The following is a 20589-nucleotide window of genomic DNA, read 5'->3' on the forward strand; positions in this document are numbered from 1 at the left end:
GAAAACAACTGCGGGACCTTCAAAAAGCTTTAGTAAGAACGTATCTGTATGTATAATGTAGTTTTAAATGTTGGTAATCAGTGCTGGTAATACAGCAACAATCATGTTTCTCTCACCTTCTAATAAGCCATTGTGGTATATGTTTTAGTAATCAACAGAGCATGTATACCTAGCTGTCAGAATGTCTATACTATGTAAACTGAGATGTATACGTCAAGTGTATTATAGTCACCAAGGCAGGTGCCAAGTTCATAAATCAGATCATGGTCACCCACCAGAAGCATCCAATGGGAACTCAGGGCTGACACCAATGTGTAAAAATAGTGCCCTCGGACCGATGTCAAATCAGGTTAGTTGTAATGACTAAGCAACTCCAAGAAAAGAACCTGGAAATAATGGTGGAAAATTCCCTATTAAAGAGAAAAAGGGGATATAAGGAATAAGGGAATAAGCTCCACAATAGGTGGAAACTCCTCAGGGCGATATAAGGCCATGCTTGTTGGACCCTACTTCAATGCCTGTGTTCATGAACTAGCCTCGGTTTTCTGTATCTTACCAAAAGTACAATAAGTGTTACTCTACTCGACATTGTCTCTGCATGTTTCTTGACTCTTTGGTGTTTATTGAATTCTCTGAGCAAAACTAATATTGTTATTGAACTAAGTGTTGCGGAAGACCTGAAGATCCACTGGCCTTGTCTGAAGAGTTCTGCCATGACTCAATCATGTCTGCAAATGTTAGTATGTCATTAATAAAAGGTTGTGGATTTCTGAATATCAATTCTTTAGTTTAAGATGGTAATAAATCACTTAATAAAGTGGGTTTTGTACTTGGTAATAAGCCATCAGGTAAAGTGAGTCATTCACAAGTATACATGACAAGACAATAAAGTGTTACTAAATCATTTAATTATTGAGGCAATTTGTTACAATCCAAATAAACTCTTTATAATGGGTGCCTTATTAGACAGTAATGCCCAATATTGTCAATAATATATGTTGGCCTGTACATTGAACTGCCTGTGTGCTGTCTGGGAGACACACTGTTCGCCAGGGCATGCTCGTGCACCGTGTTCATTCATGTACAGTATATTCAATCCGTGAACGCGCTTTTCTTATTCTGGGAGAATTACGTCATCGCACTACCCATGTTCTGCAGAAACTTGCAACTACAAAACCCACAGCAGGCTGCTGCACAGTTCATTATTGTACGATTGTGTGCAGGAAAAACAGTCTGAATATAGGCTGTAGGTTCCTTGGCCACGACATTGAGAGGGGAGGCTAAATTTTGAAAAAGAAGTAGCTAAAATAATCTTTGAAGACACTAGGTGCCTAATTTAACAGTGCTACCATAAAATAGCCTATTTAGAAATAGATAAAAATAAAACTTGTAAATCCCCACTGTCGCAAATGCTTGAGAACGATTACTGTGATGAACATGCTACGAAAATGCCACAAAGAAAAATCTTGCTGGTTTTGAAAAAAAATAAAAACTTAGAGCTAGGCTATTTAAAAGACACACAAGAAAAATGCACAACAACGTTTCAAATAATAAGAAGGAGATAAAGAAAGAAAGAACGAGTTGCAGGAGGATTTGCTTTTGCAGTCCGTTATCTGTGGGGGCGGACCACTACAGGCGCGCACAGCACGGCGCGCATATCAGTCCTGGCGGCGCGACGGCAAATAGCCCCATTCTACATACTGACTGTTATTTAGAAGGTATTCTCCTCTATTCTAGCGTCGGTTTGAACTGGTGATACCAGCACAAGTGTGATCCACAGCTCAGGTACCGCCATGGCTGCGCTGTCGGGAGGAGAGATGTGCATCAAATACCTGATGTTTGCCTTCAACCTGGTGTTCTGGGTGAGTTTGAAGCGAGAACATGTCTTGTTCTCATAGAAAAATGTACATCCTGTCTGTGTTTTACGCGTGTGAGCGTCGCGTGCATGCGCATTCGCGTGTGAGCAGGTTACTATTGGTAGTAAATGAAATTATGCTGTGTCCCACATGCATAATTGTGGCGAGCACTCACAGACTAGCCTAGGTTACTTATCACAGTTTATTCCGCCCCTCGAATGATTTTTGGCTCTGGCCACCACTAAACACAAAGTGCCCCAAAGCTTGTGGAGACTGAGCGGGGTGGAAGAATAATCCCCAGTGGCCAAGTGACCCAGTTCCATCGCGCAGACTACACTCTGGAGTTTGCGCGCACGGCATTTTAATAATTGCAATGGTTGGGAGGGGAGGGGAGGGGGGCGCTTTATTGTGGTGGAGAATGTGACTGATATAATAATAATTAAGACTTCTGCTCCGTCACGTGACGTGAAGAGTTGCGCATGTCAGGGAGCCTGCCTGTGTATGTATGCGTGTGTGAATCCAGGATGTCCCATATAGGCTATTCGTGTCCCACAAAGCCTGCAGGGTGTGTCTGTTTGTGATCTGTAGCCTATGTGTGTGGTTTCAGATGGATGTTTTGCCCTTTTATGAACATTTCTAATTTGTGCAGCTATAAATAAACCAACGATAACCGTTCATTACAGGGCAGACAGGGGTTTCCCACAGTGTACATGTGTTCATGGGAGAAAAGTGACCCTGAAAGCTATCAATTTGAGATATTAAAAATACTAAAATATGTAGAAATTCACTGAGTTAATCATTTTTAGAAAGAGAATAAGGAATAAGATGACAATGAAATACAACAGTTTAAAGTCAATAAATAGCAAAGCCTGCTCGAACCTCAAATCCTCATGTAAGTGTAGATTTTCCACTTTTGAATTAGATTAAACAGGAACTGAAGATGTGACACACATCCTGTCCATGCAGCCACAAATCACATGACACACATATCTGATTACAGCTCAGTCTGGACACAACAAGAGTGCCCATGTCCGTGTGTTTTGTCAGTGAATCAACCTTGCACACAAACCTTGCTTTCAATAATAATGGACTCTGGGAGTAGGAATGTGAAGTAGTCATATTTAAGAGCAGCCTATTTTGTGACTATAGTAACACAGAGTTCAGACAGTGGAGCAGTAAATATGCTGCTAAGCAGGTTTTTTGGGAAATGTTTCATGTCAACGTGCCTGAACAGAGACCCTGGTCTGTGCTGCTGCCTCCCAGATCATAAAGCACTCTATGCCCACATCATCTGCACGCATGCACTAGCTATAAACACACAAACAGTACATGTATGAACAGTGCACAAAAGACAGGAATGAACACAGGTGGGAATTTATATCAGATACACAATGAACGTCAGTTTCTCAGGTAACACTACCTCTCTTGCCACTCCCTAACTGTGTGATCAGGTGATTATATGAAGGTGTGGTATTGAAGGGAATTTACTTTTTTTTTTTTTTTTTTATGACTTACACCATTATGCTTTTGCTTCCTCCCCAAAAGAAGTTAGTTATTAAACTCTCATAGTGGTACAGTGTGTAGACAAAATCAGAATGGCTGTCGCTGGGGGAATCAAGTGTGTGAAATATCTCATGTTTGTCTTCAACTTTTTCTTTTGGGTAAGTGTACTTTACTTTTTGTTGTGTCTTATTGCGTGTTTTGTGTGTGTGGAGGTGTATGTGTGTGAGAGAGACAGAGAGGTGGAAACGCTTCCTCAACTAGCATTTTTCTGGTTAGCTCTAAAAGACAGTGGAATATAAACAGAGAGATACACACATACACCTTTTGAATAAAAGAGCCATCTTTACGTAAGGCTCTCATAGTTAAAAATTCACTGACCTGTGTGTGCCGATAAGGCTTGTAAATTAGTGCCTGTGCATGCATATTACACAATATGGCATCATGCACGGAGATTTATAGTGTGAAGTACAGAGTTTTATGCTTGTCTGTTTGCAAACAGACTGGTGTTGCAGAATATAATAACATGAACTCATAACATACATACAGCTATATGTTGATGGTTGATACATATGCTGATGAATAAGAGAATATGTGGAAATAAAAAAAGGAAAGGAACTTGTTTTTTTCTTTCTCTCTTCTCTGACTGTGAGACTGTATTGTTTTCCAGGTTGGGGCATGCACAAATACCGCACAATAACACACTAACATGTAGACATTCACACATTACATCATATCATCATCACCATCAGCGTACTTTAAACCACTGCAGTATTAAGATAATATTGGTTATGGGTCCTCTTAACAGCTGCAGTTGTCTCTCTGCAATCTGTCCCTCCAGTCTTATCCTTATCAAGACTTGAATAACTCAGTGTAATTTGCAGTGGGTTTATTAGAAAAGTGATGGTGCAAAAGGAATGAACTGTGATGTATGTAGATAAATACCAACGTCTCTTGTATTGATATGCAATAGAGCATATATAGCACAATAGACATTGCTGAGGAAGTGTGGAAAGCATCTTTGGTGATTAGACACAGCAGGAGACAGCCAAGAAAAGAAGTTTTAAATTCTGACAGCAGTGAGATAAGTGTGGTAAAATAATAATCAGATGATTAAGTTGAGAAGGGGAAAATATGCATTTATATGGAAGGGGAACACACATGAAAAGTATTCTTCCTGGTTGAACTTTTGCTGAGCAAACTTTTGACTACTGAAATAACTAACTGCAGTGCTTTAAGTGAAAATGTTTTTTGTTGTCTCAGCTTGCAGGCACTGCTGTCTTTGCTATAGGCCTTTGGCTACGATTAGACCCCAAGACCAAAGGTCTTTTTGAAGGATCAGACTCTCCATATGTGTTTTACACAGGTAAGACACTCTCAGTCCTTGAGCAGGAACATTGTCTATTAACATTTAAGTAAAGTTTGCATGTAAAGTATTCTTATATGTATATGTGATATAAATATATGTATTGCGTGTGTGTGTGTCTGTGTGTGTGTCTGTGTGTGTGTATGTGTAGGTGTATATATCCTGATAGGAGCTGGAGCGCTGATGATGGTGGTGGGTTTTCTGGGATGTTGTGGGGCTATTCAGGAGTCCCCCTGTATGCTGGGACTGGTTTGTACCACTTTTTGTTTTTCTCACTTGTTGTTCTGTTCATTTCTATTCACAAAAATTTAGTAATTAGCCAAATTTAAACTCTTGAAAATCCTGTTTCTTTTTCTCTGAGTCATTTTTGTACTGATCTCACTCAGCAGCACTTGGACTTGTTGTCCCACTTTAGCAAGTGTGGATTGTAGACTGACCTTGGGCACACTAAGAAATATGAGATGTCTGCCTTCATCATTGTTTACTGAACGGTGTCAAGGCAAGAGAAGAGTCTCTGTACTTGTTCACTCCCTCCCTCCCTCCCTCTTAACCAGGCAGTCTGGCCCTAATCTTCTTGTACTAAATCTCTCAGGAGGCGGTGCCTATGTAAATTGGGTTCAGCTACACTCAAATGACCTTACATGTGCACACATGCATGCAGAGGACAAGCATGCGCACATGCACGCAAGAGTCACACATTAACACGATGAGCTGAGTTTAATGTTGTCTTTCCTCTGCACAGTTCTTCTTCTTCCTGCTTATCATATTTGCTATTGAGGTCGCAGCTGGAATCTGGGGATTTTCCAACCAAAGCAAGGTAACCTACAACTTTATAAGTATATTCCATTGATAATTTTATTCGTCTAGCACTTTTCAACAAAGTGAGTGAAATACTGCTGCTGTGTGAAATACATGGAAATGTTGCTGTTGGCATTTAAAAGGCAGTATAAAGAAATGTTACTGCTTTAATGATGCACATGAAATCATTCTTCCTTGCTGCTGTGTTACAGGTGGTGAATGACATCACAACATTCTACATGCAGACCTACAACAACTTCAAGGAAACAAAAGATGAGCGCCTTAGAGAAACACTGCGAGTGATTCAAACTGGGGTGAGCCATTTCTGTTCCATTTCCGCTTCATTCTGATTCAGACGTACTAATTCTAATTTGACTTCACTCAGATCTTACCTTAAGAATTTGACACAAAGGTATTTTCAAGTGAATGCAATGCATTCCCATGGGAACTTTTGCAAGGCTTTTCAAAACTGTCCACAGCAAAGATATCCTTAATGTTTTTGACAAGTAGAAAGTGTAAATTCAACAAATAACTTCAAGTAAAAGTTGAGATACACACCTATTTGTATTTTTTTGAGAAAATTAGATGAGAAGATTGATACCACTCTCATCTCTTGTGTGTGAGGAGTGGAGGTGCTTAGCCTAGCTTAGCATAAAGTGCCTCCAAAAGTCAAGAACACACCTATCAGTTCCTCTCACGCTGGATATGCACGTAAACAGTAATGTAAAAAAATAATTTGTTGCTTTAGGGGGGGACCAAGTGCTGTAACTATTTCTTGATAAACAACAACTTAGCTGCAGCCCATTGTCTCTGTGCAGCATTTCCACTGGTTGCCTGGCAACCTCACTGTCACCACAAGACATTGGAAACTAAAATCTGAACCAAAACATTGAACTATTCCTTTAACAGGAACACTTGTAGTAAGAGATATGTGTTTTCTTTCAGCAAGTCATCTTCGTTCTCTAAATGTATGATTTTGTATGTTTATAGCTGAACTGCTGTGGTCCAACTGGTACTGTTGTAGATGCTGCCAAAGACACCTGTCCCCAGGGAGAACCGCTTGAGGAGCTCATTACCAAGGTACAACTACCCTGAATGTGTGCACAGATTCACTGAAGTACCTGCCAACACAGGCAGGTACTTCAGTCAAGAGACAGAAAGAAAAAAAAAGTATTCAAAATGGAGACGAGCCACTGATCTAAAAGATGTCAGACATCCATAAGCTCTGTGAGAGCCGCTGCAATTACTGTATGTCAAATACATAATGATGGTCTGACATGTGTCATGAGTCCATCAGTCTTCCCTTTGCAGACTAATTTCCTCAGCCTCTTTGCCATGTTACTATGGCAACAATGGTTTACTGGAGCCTGCATGCTCTCAGCCTGTTATATGTGCCATACCACGTATAGCATAGGTTTATAGAGAAAGCTGAAAGGAATCATGCCTGTTTGTTGCAGAGTTGTCCCGATGCCATTGATGAAGTGTTTGACTCCAAGCTACACATCATAGGAGGAGTGGGCATCACAATCGGGGTTGTTATGGTAGGTCTGATTTGTGTGACTGTAATTCATCATATTTCTTTCTGTTGCCCTGGAGGATGAACGCAGTGCAGACATGAGCTAATACAAACGCAAGTAATATTAATTTTCCTCTCTCTTATAGGTGTTTGGAATGATCTTTAGCATGCTCCTGTGCTGCGCCATCAGGAAGTCTCGGGAGGTGGTGTGACACCCACCATCATAGCCCAAAGTCCTTGTTAATGTTGCATGATGTCATTCCTAGAGTCAAAGACTCTCCACTGCCAATAGAAACACTGCTTGTTTAAGGGGGACAACCTAAGCAAGGCTGGGTGCAGATATTTCTGATTGTACATTATTCGTCAGTTCTAACTGTACTGTTGACACTTAGGCCCACGTTCCTGGACTAGATAGATGCGATGTGGTTATTAAGCCCAACTATAGAATGGGTGTCATCTGTGCTTCAGTGGCAATGTAGTACAGAAATGTGTAATTTGTGGTCATTTGATTGAAATTAGTGTTTGTGAACTGCTAATTATCTAAACAAAAGATCATATTATTGTATACTGATCACATTTCTATTGCTACCACTCGGGGTCACTTACTGGCAAGAAGAGTCATGGTCCAGGGCCATAAAAAAAAGGCAACCACCACCACTTCAGCACAATACAGCAGTAGCCAATGAAATTCTTCAATTCATCTTTCTTACAACACTTAAGTCAAACCATGGTGACTAGCTGAGCTGTGAACTGCGGTTTTTCACAGCTTGGTATTAAGAGTAGCTTCTCGGTTCCTTCATTACAATGACATTTTGTTTATTTCTTTCCTTCCTTTCCCCATCACCTAAACTGCCCTTGTTTAAAACGCCTTTCATTTTTTGTCACATTTTGTAAATGTGTTTTTTTTTAAATTGCAAAACATTTCTAATAGTAGATGATTAAATGGTATGTGTGGTTTGATTATCTATTTTATAATGTCCTTTTCATTTTACAGATACCATATGCACTATGTTTCACAGAGACAAAAATGAATGAGATCCAAATAAACCAAACTGTACTAAGTTGACTCTGAGGGTATTATACTATGGCATATAATCACTCAAGTACACACACAGTGCAACAGTCATATTAGCTGAAATGTTTTATTAGGCTTGTTTTCAGCAGGTCACTGACTTAAGTTCATTAAGTATACAAAACAAATCATCAAAATTAAATTGACTGTTTGGCGTGTTACATTAAGATATGTAAGACATTAGGGGCATGCTAGGGTTAGCAGGGTGTAGATGCCTTGATAAAACTAAAAACAATATTTAGGTTCGCTTCTGCGTGCACAGTGGAAAAATAACATCCCCAGCTTTCCCCTCTTTGATTTTTGCAACCATCACATGTGACTCATGCAGCAACTATCAACAGGATTCATGTTGAGACACACTTCAAAACAGAAACAATGCCAAGAACTCTTCCCAGCACAATTCATTTATGGAAAATTTGTGTTCAAAACTAGTTTCACAGAGTGATTACCGTAAACAGTAAACACTTATGTATGGCAGTGACCCTAGTTAACGTCTAATGACTCACCATTTCCCTAAAAAGAGGTGAGAATAGACTTATCACTCTCCTGATTACAGCGCAAGGAAGTACACTTTGATTTGGTTGTTGACAGCCTTGTGATGCCATTCAGATACCCCACCCCCATTATGGAGATAACACTGATTATAAAAAGTAGGGTGTAAATTTGTTAAGAGATGTGTCCAGTGTGTATGCTTTTTATATAACAGAATGTTTACTGGCCAAAGGAAGAGGGCAGGAAAACTGAGATAAGGAGGAGAAATGTTAAAAAAAAAAAAAAGGAACCACAATGAGACGTTAAAAGGAAAGAGGCCAATATCAACACTTACTCCCTCACTTGCTTAAAATGATTTGATAACAACTGCACACTCTGTACTTTGCACATATTAGTCCTTCTTTTTCACTGTTATTGCCAAACCTAGCCTTGCTTCATAACAGAATGGTACAGAACTACCTTCAAATTTTATTGGCCTATAAACAGCACCATACAACAGTACTGCCATGAAATGTAATTTTAGTATCTCTGTAGGAGTGCAGTGGACTTGCATTACAAATAAATGCATTACATATACACTGTATTGCATTGGGATAAAGAAAAAAATGCAATGGCCATACAAAAATGTCTGTAGCAGTCTGCAATAAAGTGCAAATTATTTCCTCCAACTTTTGATACCTGAGAAACTATGAAAAGAGAAAATATGTTTATGGGATACAATACAATCTCAGTCCTCAGCCTCATCCTCTGTGCCCTCCCAGGAAATGTTTGTGAGTCTGCGTGACTGTGTGTGTAAGGCTGTGTGTGTACACAGCACCGTGTCCACTCGAAGAAGACTTGTGACACACTGCAGGACGGCCAGAAGCAGCTCATATTTACAGGAGACAGATTCAAGGCCCAAGTCAGACATAAAAATTTTTGATGACATGTCAGCCTTTCTGCAACAATGCATACTTAGTTTACCATCCTTCAGAGGAAATTCACTAGTAACATGATCCTGTACGAGGCTTATGTTGTGTTCTTGTTTGTATAGGAGGTTGAAAGCGTGGGAATTATTAGGAATAAAACTCATGACCCTGGATTGAATCTGCAGGAAATGTTGCGGACTATGAGAGTAAATCTGTTGTGGCACACTCAGTAAAACATTTGCCAAGAGCTGTGAAACAGCAGGGATATTTGTGCTGTCAGAAACTGAGGAACTGCGGCCATGATGTAAGAGGGCATGATTTAAGAGAAACTCAAATGTCCCACCTGCAGGTATAACGCAGCTGGGCACCAGCACACGCTGCTGGAAGGAGTTGTAGGCGATTTTATTAGAGCGATCATCTGTATGTAAAGATATGCTTCTCTGTGACTGTAAGGTCCTTTTTGATATTGTAGCCTCAGTCATACCCACGGGTTTGCAAGTTGTAAGGAGCATGCGGATGGCATCTTGAAACGCACAGGCATACTGGTCTGTTTGCCCTTCCCCTGGGCCACAAACGACCAGACTAGAGGGTCTGACCATAACCCTTTCCTCTAAATCATGGAAAGCCACATGGACATATCTGTGGAAGACAAAAATTCAGAGTTCAATTTTGGTTTTCATGAATTAAACAATGAATGAATGAAGTAAACAAGTCAAAATCTTGTGATGTGTTCATGTGTATTTCTTTGCATACTATATGTATCTTTGTGACTCTATACATATATATGTATATATTGATTGAGTAAGAGCAAATTGTTATCATACCTATGGACTCCCAGTAGTATTGGACGGCAAAAGGTCAGAGTAGCAACATTCACTGTTTCAATGATCCAGCAGTCTGAGACAGGTGTTGTCCCACTTAGCTGGGCAAAGAGAGACAGCTCATCTTCACTGATACACTCCACAACACACATCTCTGCCTGTGCAGCTAAAGCCATGACAGCAGCAGACTGTTTCACTGCAGACAGAAGCACAGAGACACCCAAACTCTGCAGATTTGCAATAACACTTTCTAGTGACCTTTCTGACCACGCACTAAACTCCACAATACTTTTCTCCTTCCTTGAATTCTCCGCTATCATGTGGTTTCCACATCCCACCTCAAGCACATCTCCTGCACTGACCAATTGTGGCTGCAGATACCCGGTGAAAACTACAGCTTTAACTGGCTGTTGGTCAGTGCGAGCGCAGGGCATAGCAAAGTCCCTGTGAATGACCTGCCCCTCAATCAAACGTGAACAGCTAATAGGGAAGCCTGATACAGGTGTATGCAGTGCAGGGAAGTTGTCATTTACAAACTGAAGTGCTAAAAAAGGTTGGTCCTTTTTAAATTTCAAATGCCTGAGTAGTTGACATGCCAGGTTACTTATGTAGTCACAGTGGATTTGACCAAGACGAGTATGAAAGAATGATGCTAGCAGCTTTTGCACTCCATGATTGTTTGTATGAGCTGGTGATTGTGTTTCTGCAGTGAAATCTTCCCACAAATCACAGAATCCATAAGGGACCACTCCTATAGCAATGAGATCATCCATTTCCTCCAATGCAAATGCCAGCAGTTCGTCAGCCAAGCACCTGGCAGTGGCAGCCTTGGCTGCTTCCCTGGAGTTATAAGTGTGAGACACATTAGGCTCCTTGCAGGCCATTGTATGAATCATCCGTAGCAATGACGCCAGCAGTAGGATAAAGGTCTTAGATCCATCTCCTGTTACAGTGCTATGCTTCCAGACACACTCCACTACCATCCTAAAATGAAGAACACACAAATATAAATATAATATAAACACAAATTACACTTGATAAATATCATCATAGTGAAAGAGTAAATGTCTGTGTGTTACCTAGCCAGTGGATGCTCAAGTCGTAGTGCTGTGAGAATGCGTGTCCCGCTTCGGCTCAACATGGCCTGTCCTGTGTCTCTGGTGAACAGCACCTGTCCTCCCTCTGGGCCAAAACTGCGAAGGACGACTGCCTCCAGCCCACATACTGCCTGCAGGACATGCTTGAGGCGAAAATGCTCCACCGGCAGCATCCCCACACTCTGGAGGGGACATAGGCTGATTTAAAAGAGGCAAGGGAAAAAACACTTTTTTATACTATCAGTCACAAAGTCTTATCATTCACTCTTTGGATTCAGTATCACATGCAGTGCACATGCACATGCAGCTCATCATGTGAGAGGCAAACAAACTCAGCAAAGGTATTCAAATGTTATTGGCTCAAAACGTTCAAAAGTTTAGTATAAAAGTATAAAAAAGTATATTAACTAGAACTGTATTTTTCATAATTTGATGCTAGACAGGTGTCTATTTAGGAGCTTTGCTTACATTTTAAGAGCCAGGTCCTTTTAGACATGCAGCACAATGAGAATGCAATACTAATAACAGATACTTGTTGCAGTAATATCAATTAACAGCAATATATATATATATATATCTACTGTATACTAACTAACCAATGATAAATAATTTTTATCATACTGTAAATATATTATTGAGAATAGCATACATGTGGCAGACACACTTTATGTACGTTAAATAATTGCAATGTGTGACAGCAGATCTACAAATTAGCATAGACTTTGGCTCAAAATCTTGCAACTCTTGCAGTATTCAAGTACTGTGGTACACAGTCTTTACATTTTACTACAGTTGCGTATGGGTCATTGTTAACCACTGAGTCGTCTGTAACCGCCCGATTGCTACTATCTGTGCGATATAATTATACATAAACAACACCTACACCTGTAGAATCTGTACCCTACCGTTTTATAACATCAAGTCCATCAACTATGAATAGATCACTGGTGGAACAAGAAATTGTCCAGTTTCTACAAGTCCTGTCCGCGGATGATATACTTAAAAATATCAGTGCGTAACGTCACACTACTTGGCGAACTGCTAACCTAGCCTACTACTAACACTAGCTACGTAGATAACGTTAGTGACTGCTAGCTAGGTAGCTAGCTAAACCAACACACTGAACTCGTAGGCGGTTGAAAGGAGCTTGATTTATAACAAACCTTATTACTGACTTAAACATATAGTCATAAAAAACAGAGACAAACAGTCCTTTTCTAGATAAAGTTTTAAATCTGACAGAACTTTTTTTTTTTTTTCAAATACAGTGTATCGCTAGAACTCACCATGTCAGGCAGGAACGCTATCCGCTGTATCCTAGAGACGAGGCTTCCTCTGTGGTTTGTTGTTGAGATGTAATTTGTTTTATCGCCACCCAGCGTGTGGAGGTATAAATTGTTTTTCTAACTGTAAAACCAACCACTTTGTTTCACATTGTTCATACTGTATATGCACAAGTAAGGGTACAGGGCTTCTTCTTTGCGTTATATTTTTTCCTTTTAACATGTACGTGTGAAAGTATTTCACAAGTTATTATGAACAATGAGCTAAAGGATATATGAGTTTCCCCTAGGGGATAAATAAAGTGTCTGTCTGTCTGTCTGTCTGTGATAGTTGTGATTTAAATATGTGGCTACTGCATGTGACTATTATGTGACTGTGCCAGTCTGGATGTTCACATGAACAATTTGTCAGTGGATGTCACACATAGGATAATTTGCAGCATACTGAATTTCATTTAAATGCTTGATTTCAGGGTTGTTGTGCTATTGTGCATGCCAGTGACACCAGATCACACAGCCATAGGTCAACTATTAAAGTCTCGTACCAACACTGAACTGGGGAAGAGTGATGTCTGGTACTGTTCACCTTACTTCTGGAATAAACTGCAAAACATTATGATTGTTTTAAAAAGCATGCCTGTGTGTGTGATGGCTGCTTTGTCTAACTGGGCTGTCCTGATGTTGTATGTAATTTGTTCTCATGTATTTCTTGTAAAAGAGATATTTATCTCAAGGTGACCTCCTCAATCAATAAGTAAAGCTTCATTTACTACAGACATAAATGTGCAAAGGGCAAAAATTGGGATTTCCATCATGTCAGTTCAATATTTCAACATGGACTTCACAACTGGCCTCCACTGTAACAAAAATAACAAAATTACACGAGTGATCTGATCTAAATTGTTTGTCCTGAGCAAAATAAATACATAGAGTGTATATTTCTATATGTTACAAAGTGAGGTTCTGTCAAGCTCCCTCTTTCCTTGCCCATCCTCCCACCCCGTCTCTTTCCCTCCTTCTGTACAGTATGTCTGCGTCTCTGGTACCTCAAGGTGAATGGGGTGGGGCAGGAACTTGATCTCTGTGTTGCTGCAGAAACCACATCCTAAGTTTCTAAATCAGGCAACATCATCTATACATAGACAATATGAGACAGTTCTGCGGCTACTGCCAGATGTACAGATGCACGCGCACCAACACACACACACACCAACACACACACACACACAGAGCTGTCCAGTCTGAATGTAAATGTCCTCTATTGCTGAACTCTCAGTATGCTAACGAGCCTTTAAAAAGCCATGTCACTACACTAATGAATATACATCAGTGGCCCGGTGAGGGTGACCTGTAGGGACGGGACAGAGGTCACAAAAGGTGGGGCATCAGAAATAAGGACCAGTGGTCCCATGAGACCTGAATGGACAGAAAATCACACATTCACCCGGACACACAACACACACACACAAAGGGAAGCAACACAAGATGACCAAGCTGCAGTTCTACCTATCCCAACCCCAACTCTATCTTGTCCTACCCTCCCTCTCTTTCCCTCTCTCTTGATCCAGCGTTCACACACCTGCTCCACTCTTGTTGATGTCTAAGAGCTGGTGAGACACAAAAACAAAAGGGCAATGCGTTGACACTTAGTATACCTCACTGTTTTCCTCCACCTCTCTGGTTCTGACATTTTTTTCTCTTCCTCCTCCTCCTCCTCCTCTTCCCTCTGTAAGGAAAAGGAGTACCTGTGAGTCTGAACACGGCTGCTGAGACGACTGAATACAGGTATGTGTCTGAATCAATTTTTCCTCTTTGTTTCATTCATCAAATCAACTTTGATTTATTATTTCTCTCTTGAATGTGCTAACTGAATGCTAACTGTGTATAAACCCATGGATGCACAAAAGATGAATATTATTAATCAGGTCTGTCCTGGTCATTCTGTTGTTTACTGGACACAGACTCTGGTACAAAAACACAATCACCAAGGGTAATTTGTTAATTTGCAACTCCAGTTTCAATGATTTTCTTCTGTCTTCTCTGAAAGATTACACAGTCCTCTGATGTCAAGCCAAAAACAAGATTTGTTTTTTGTAACTATTTCATTTTGGAGATACAGAGCTTTCATCTTCCAGCGATGTTACATTTTATATAGTGTAATGAATGTGAAAACTTGTTAGGTCAGGTGTAAAAAGAGTTTTAGTTGAATTAACAACTGAAGCTGAGGAACCATATGGTGCGACTATTGAGTCATTTGTCATCACCTCTGCAGCAAAAATGAGAGAAAGATGACCATTTAATATATAAAAATATAAAAGCTGTGAATTATTCATTACATTAACAGTTGGTAACACAAAAGCACATCAGAATCAGAAATATAGCTTAAAATACATAATAACACGATCCGTATCAGACAGCTGTAACATGTGAGACCTGCTGTTCTGTTCTGGCATCACTATCCATCCCTTTGGATGTACCTGGAATTTTTCTGTTTGTCCCTGCAGCTGTTAGTGCAGTATATCGGTGGTGGCTTCTGTTTAAGCTCCTGTTTTTTCAGAAGAAATAGTCAAGTATCCTAAAAAAAAAAAAAAAAAAAAGCAGACATAACAGTTGTCTGGGTTTAGGTCAGTGTCTGCTTGGGTGTGAGATCACATCTGCTGATTCAGCCCCAGACACTCAATACCTGTGATGTCTGCAGAATAGAAAATAACATATCAAAACATTATTTCACTTGCGAGTCAAGTCTCGGCTTGGCTGACAATTTTTTCCCATATAGTTTATTAACCTGCTCTGAGCATGACCTTGGCACATGATTATTACCTTTGGCAGCTCACTGTGGAACAGCAGAGATCCATGCATGACACCTCAACTCTACTTCTCCCCATCCTCTCCTCCGTCCCTCTCTCCTCCATGTCAGCAGGTTTGGCAGCGACAGCAGTTTGCATATCCTGTGTTCAAGTGTTAGTGCCAGACCAGCAGAAACAGGACACGTCATTTGACTCTGATGGTCATACCATGTCTATAAGCACATTATTGCTTCAAATACGTCAATCAAAAGTATTTATGGATACTCTGCTCTGGTGTGAATGTGTGTTTATGTAGTTAGTTTAGGTTCCCCAGTTTAGATTTTTAGAGCCCCATTTGGAGGGTGTTTACAGGTATGTCCGTTTCTGTTTTGCTGAAGTATAATGTTCTATATATTCATATATTCCACATGTTGTGATTTTTTTTTAGACTGAGCCATCTTTCTGTTCTGTTTCTCAGCCCGTTAATTCTGGATCCTGTGTCAAACAAAAAATAATGACTGGGAGCCATCGAGCTGCCCCGGCTGCACTGGGCACCCCAGCTTTCCCAACCCTCTTGCCAAATGCAACATTCAATCCAGGCCAAAAACAATCTGGAGGCCAAAGTCCCAACAAGTTCATGAGTGAACTACGCAGCATCCACAGTGAGTTAGACACCTGACTAAACGTTCATCGCCATGGATTACAGTAACAATGTTGATAAATATTTGGGAAACATATCCAAGACCTAGAGCCGGGGGATAATTTAGATATAATCCTGGAGGGTTTTGGTAAAGCAGGTGAGACAGTAAAGTGGTAATATGGAGGGAATAACACTGCTGTAGCTCTATGAATATGAATAATATAGCAACAAAGCAACTCATACAATGTCAAAAGAGAACTGAAGTATCAATGATTCTTTACAGTAACATGTTGGAAATACTGGACTGAGGGTGCTGAACTGAATGCACTGTGGGCATGGCCCAGAATTCAAAGCTTTTTGAAGATTTACAGTAAGATTACAGAATACAGATATCTCAGGTATACATATTTCATTCTCTCCATAAGTGTATTTTGGAAAGAGTATTATCTGTGTTTTCTCAACTATTCGATGACTGATCCCAGACAGCTAAAATGATCGAATGTCAAATTATCCTTTGGAAGTAAAAGATGCTTGGAGTGTCTTATATCCAGGAACATGTGACTGAAGGGTGAAGGGTCACACTGCATATGAAAAGGCCAGACAAGTATTTGCTCATATGGGACAGGCGATGTTTAAAAATGCTTACAGGTAAAGTTACCTCCCTCGTAGAAGTGCATTATCTGTTTGTTATTCCTTTCATTCCCTTCCGTTTGATCAGACATGCTAGACTTCTATATGCATGTTGCTTGTAATGCAGTGTGCATTTATGTCAGAATATCTAAATTGCAAGTTGTACAAAATGTAAAATCCTGGATTTGATATGTATGTCACTTGATATGAGGCATATATCACTTCAATGACATTTTAGAACAGGCAGAATAAACAGGAGATGAAAAAGATAACATCTTACAATATACTGATATCCAGTGTAACACCACCACAAAATACAGCCTAAAAAATGACCACAGATTTGAATCAGCATCTCTCTGACAACAGCATTGACTCTACTACAGGAGTGCTGGATTGGATTGCATTACATTTTCCAGTGTTCCTGATATTTTACAGTGTGGAAAAATGGTTTTTTCTTACTTCTTACTAAGAGCTAGTCAACGGGAAATACAGGGGTAACGTTTTGAACACTGAGTTCAAGTGGCTAACTAAGAATGTATGTATATTAATCATGTATCATCTATGTGTGTGCGTGTTTTATGTGGATTTGCAGTGCAATCGTGGGCTGTTGCTGCCCTTTGTATCGTCGGTTTGTGCGTGGTGCTGTCGTGTGCTGTGTGTGTATGGAAGAAGTGCTTGAAAAAGAAGGACAAGGACAAAGAAAAGGACAAGAAAAAGGGAAAAGAGAAGAATAAGGGAGGTTTTGACACTGAAATGGATGGAGGTTACAACGAGGTAAGCCATACACACACACACACACACACACACACACACACACACACACACACACACACACACACACACACACGCACACACACGCATGCGCACGCACGCACATACACACGCACACAGTCTCCCCCTGCAGATGTATTGTCCTTCCAATGTATCATAGTGCAGACATTCGGGTCACTACGGCCTAGTAAAACTGTCAGTGTGTGTTAAGACTAATGGATGTTTTGCACATCGCCCATGTCGTGGTGTAGGTTGAGGTCTGAGATTAGTGGACTTGGAGTTTCTTCAAGGATACAAGTTGCATTTAAACACACTGATGGTGTAAAATTTGCCCGTCCCCTTTAAACAATGAATAAACCTTAGATGCTTACATTATCTTTGTTTAATTGCCTCTGCCTGTGTGATGCGACACAATACACTGTAGCAGCACAACTCAAATAGGTGCTCCACGAGTTGTGAAACAGAAGGTTTTCATTGATTACTTGCAAAGTTATATTTTTTTTACCTGCATTTGATGTGTGTATGTGTGTCTGTGTGTGTGTGCAGCCGCTGAAAGATGAAGGTAACAAAGAAACAGAGCTGTCAGATAATGAGCCAAAGGAGGAGGAGAAGCTGGGCAGACTACATTTCACATTAGACTACAACTTCACAGATAATACGGTAAAATGCTGCTATTCCCTTTTGACATTTTTGCCCACTATCTGCCAACTCTAAAATGTCACATTTTAATATGTTTCTTCCCACTGTCAATTAGCCAGATTCTCATTTCTTTCTCGTGTTATCCAATTTTAGCTGGTAGTGGGCATCTTGCAGGCTGCAGAGCTTCCTGCCATGGATGTGGGAGGTAGCTCTGACCCTTATGTTAAACTCTATCTGCTCCCGGACAAAAAGAAAAAGTTTGAGACCAAAGTTCATAGGAAGACCCTCGAACCCAACTTCAATGAGACGTTCACATTTAAGGTAAATTAAAACACCAAGATAAATAAAAATGTAAGTTATTTATCCTGATTGTGTTCACTATTGGAAAATGATACATGATATGTTTCAAATTACGGTCTTTCATTTGTGTTCCTATAGGTACCATATACTGAGCTGGGCGGGAAGACACTGGTGATGACTGTGTATGACTTCGACCGTTTTTCAAAGCACGATGCCATAGGAGCTGTGAAGATACCGATGAGCAGTGTGGACTTCAGCCAGTCTCTGCAGGAGTGGAAGGACCTGCAGAAGGCAGAGAAGGAGGAGGTGGGAGCACACTGTGAGAGGAGGAGCTGAACTTGAAAAAAAAGGATTGCTTTTAGGCTTTCCAAATCTGTTATTACATCTTTTTTTCATTCATTCATTTTCTACCGCTTATCCTCTAGTAGGGTCGCGGGGGGGCTGGAGCCTATCCCAGCATCTTTTTGGGCAAGAGGCGGGGTACGCCCTGGACAGGTCGCCAGTCCATCGCATATTATTTGTTTCATTTTATTCCATGATGTGTTTGTGTAGGGAAAAAGGTTACTGATGCTCAATGTTTCTTCATTTCAAAGCAAAGAATACAGATTGTTTTCAAAGCGCCTCAGTCTCTGAGGAAGACTGTAGCTTCTTGTGATTTTAAAATAAACTTTTACAATTTAATAATAAATCCATACAACATACTAATAAATACACTTATTTTTTGCTTTATCAGAGTGAGCGGCTTGGAGACATATGTTTGTCCTTGAGATATGTGCCTACTGCAGGGAAGCTGACAGTGGTGATTCTGGAGGCCAAAAACCTGAAGAAAATGGATGTGGGTGGATTATCAGGTGAGTCAAGCAGTAAAAAAGTCTGGATTCACGTTGTGTTTAATTTCCAGCTTCATGTCAAATTTTTACTAAAGTGCTGGATAATTTTAAATATAGGCAACTTCAGTGCCATAATAAAGTAAATGCTTTAAATAATTTTGAACTTTTCTAATAACAATACACACAAACATTTCTCAGAAAGTTTTATAATATGACTAGGTACATCATAAATAGCCCAGATTAGATATAACTGAGCATTGAGGCCTTTGAATTACTTTGTTAGTGTTCTCCTCTTTCAAGTAGTTTCTATTTATGGGAAGCTATCAAAGCTACTACAAAGGATGTTGTGTTTCACTGATGGAGTTACTGCATCAGTGCCAAGCTGCTAGTCTGTTGCTCTAACATGAAACCTCCCTGTTCTCTCTATCAGACCCTTATGTGAAGATCCACTTAATGCAGAATGGGAAAAGACTCAAGAAAAAGAAAACAACGATAAAGAAGAACACTTTGAACCCTTACTACAATGAGTCTTTCAGCTTTGAAGTGCCATGTGAACAGATAGAGGTACAGATATTTGTACAAACAGATTTATACATGCAAATAAAATCCATGAGATATTAATTTTTTTGTATATGTTATTTTCATTTATAGAAGGTGCAGGTAGCGGTGACTGTGTTGGACTATGATAAGATTGGGAAGAATGACGCCATAGGGAAGGTGCTGCTGGGCAGTAACAGCACTGGGACTGAGCAACGCCACTGGTCAGACATGCTGGCAAACCCTCGGCGGCCGATAGCCCAATGGCATAGCCTCCAGCCAGAGGATGAAGTCAACGCACTAATTTCCAACAAGAAATGAAACTGTGACCCCAGTATGCTATGAAACATTGCAGCATTTACCTCAGCTATTTCCAATTTATGTTTGTACTTCTGCCCTAATTCCCCTTAAAAACTTTTGAGCTACTTAACTGAGTAAATGTACCCAATGATACCCTGTTTTACCCATGATACTATCTGAGTCACTATTCCAAATTTAAAGCCTTCCTTCAGTAATTGCCTACTGCTTCTACCTAAACTGCTATGAAGAGTTTTCAACAAAGATGTATCACTCGGTACAGAGCTATTAAACCAGATGAGATTTTTTTAAAAACCTTTGTATGTTTTTCTTACCTGTTCTGAGCTGTTTGAAAGCATTCACACTACACCTAATGTAGACCTGCAGAGGGAGTCAATCAAAAGGATAATGAAATATGAGCCTCATATGATCATCGAATAGAAATCATAA

The 20589-nt window shown here is 40.1% G+C and overlaps 3 protein-coding genes across 6 annotated transcripts; 2 read left to right on the forward strand and 1 right to left on the reverse strand.

Annotated features, from left to right (window-relative positions):
• Positions 1–1645: 1645 nt before the first annotated feature.
• cd9a (CD9 molecule a) lies at positions 1646–8102 on the forward strand. Of its 2 annotated transcripts, none has more exons than XM_056386786.1 (8): positions 1646–1862; positions 4620–4722; positions 4874–4971; positions 5465–5539; positions 5733–5834; positions 6511–6600; positions 6978–7061; positions 7183–8102. In XM_056386786.1, the coding sequence occupies exons 1-8, from the start codon at positions 1794–1796 to the stop codon at positions 7246–7248; spliced, it is 687 nt and encodes a 228-aa protein (XP_056242761.1). In that variant the 5' UTR covers positions 1646–1793; the 3' UTR covers positions 7249–8102. The 2 variants fall into 2 exon arrangements, with proteins under 2 accessions (XP_056242761.1, XP_056242763.1); XM_056386788.1 differs by lacking the exon at positions 1646–1862 and adding an exon at positions 3371–3517.
• Positions 8103–8162: 60 nt separating this feature from the next.
• On the reverse strand, positions 8163–13711 carry bbs10 (Bardet-Biedl syndrome 10). 2 transcript variants are annotated; one of them, XM_056386782.1, is made up of 4 exons: positions 12713–13711; positions 11409–11608; positions 10333–11313; positions 8163–10147 (listed from the first exon to the last, which is right to left on the reverse strand). In XM_056386782.1, the coding sequence occupies exons 1-4, from the start codon at positions 12713–12715 to the stop codon at positions 9328–9330; spliced, it is 2004 nt and encodes a 667-aa protein (XP_056242757.1). In that variant the 5' UTR covers positions 12716–13711; the 3' UTR covers positions 8163–9327. The 2 variants fall into 2 exon arrangements, with proteins under 2 accessions (XP_056242757.1, XP_056242758.1); XM_056386783.1 differs by having other exon boundaries at positions 11409–11624; positions 12713–13250.
• Positions 13712–14082: 371 nt separating this feature from the next.
• Positions 14083–20447, forward strand: syt1b (synaptotagmin Ib). 2 transcript variants are annotated; one of them, XM_056386785.1, is made up of 10 exons: positions 14083–14319; positions 14443–14494; positions 15974–16157; positions 17358–17539; positions 18083–18196; positions 18329–18496; positions 18614–18781; positions 19209–19326; positions 19736–19869; positions 19957–20447. In XM_056386785.1, exons 3-10 carry the CDS (start codon positions 16010–16012, stop codon positions 20161–20163), a joined length of 1239 nt encoding a protein of 412 aa, XP_056242760.1. In that variant the 5' UTR covers positions 14083–14319; positions 14443–14494; positions 15974–16009; the 3' UTR covers positions 20164–20447. The 2 variants fall into 2 exon arrangements, with proteins under 2 accessions (XP_056242760.1, XP_056242759.1); XM_056386784.1 differs by having other exon boundaries at positions 14083–14494.
• Positions 20448–20589: the final 142 nt, after the last annotated feature.

This window comes from Seriola aureovittata, chromosome 10 (genome assembly GCF_021018895.1).
Source record: "Seriola aureovittata isolate HTS-2021-v1 ecotype China chromosome 10, ASM2101889v1, whole genome shotgun sequence".
Lineage (NCBI taxonomy): Eukaryota > Metazoa > Chordata > Actinopteri > Carangiformes > Carangidae > Seriola > Seriola aureovittata.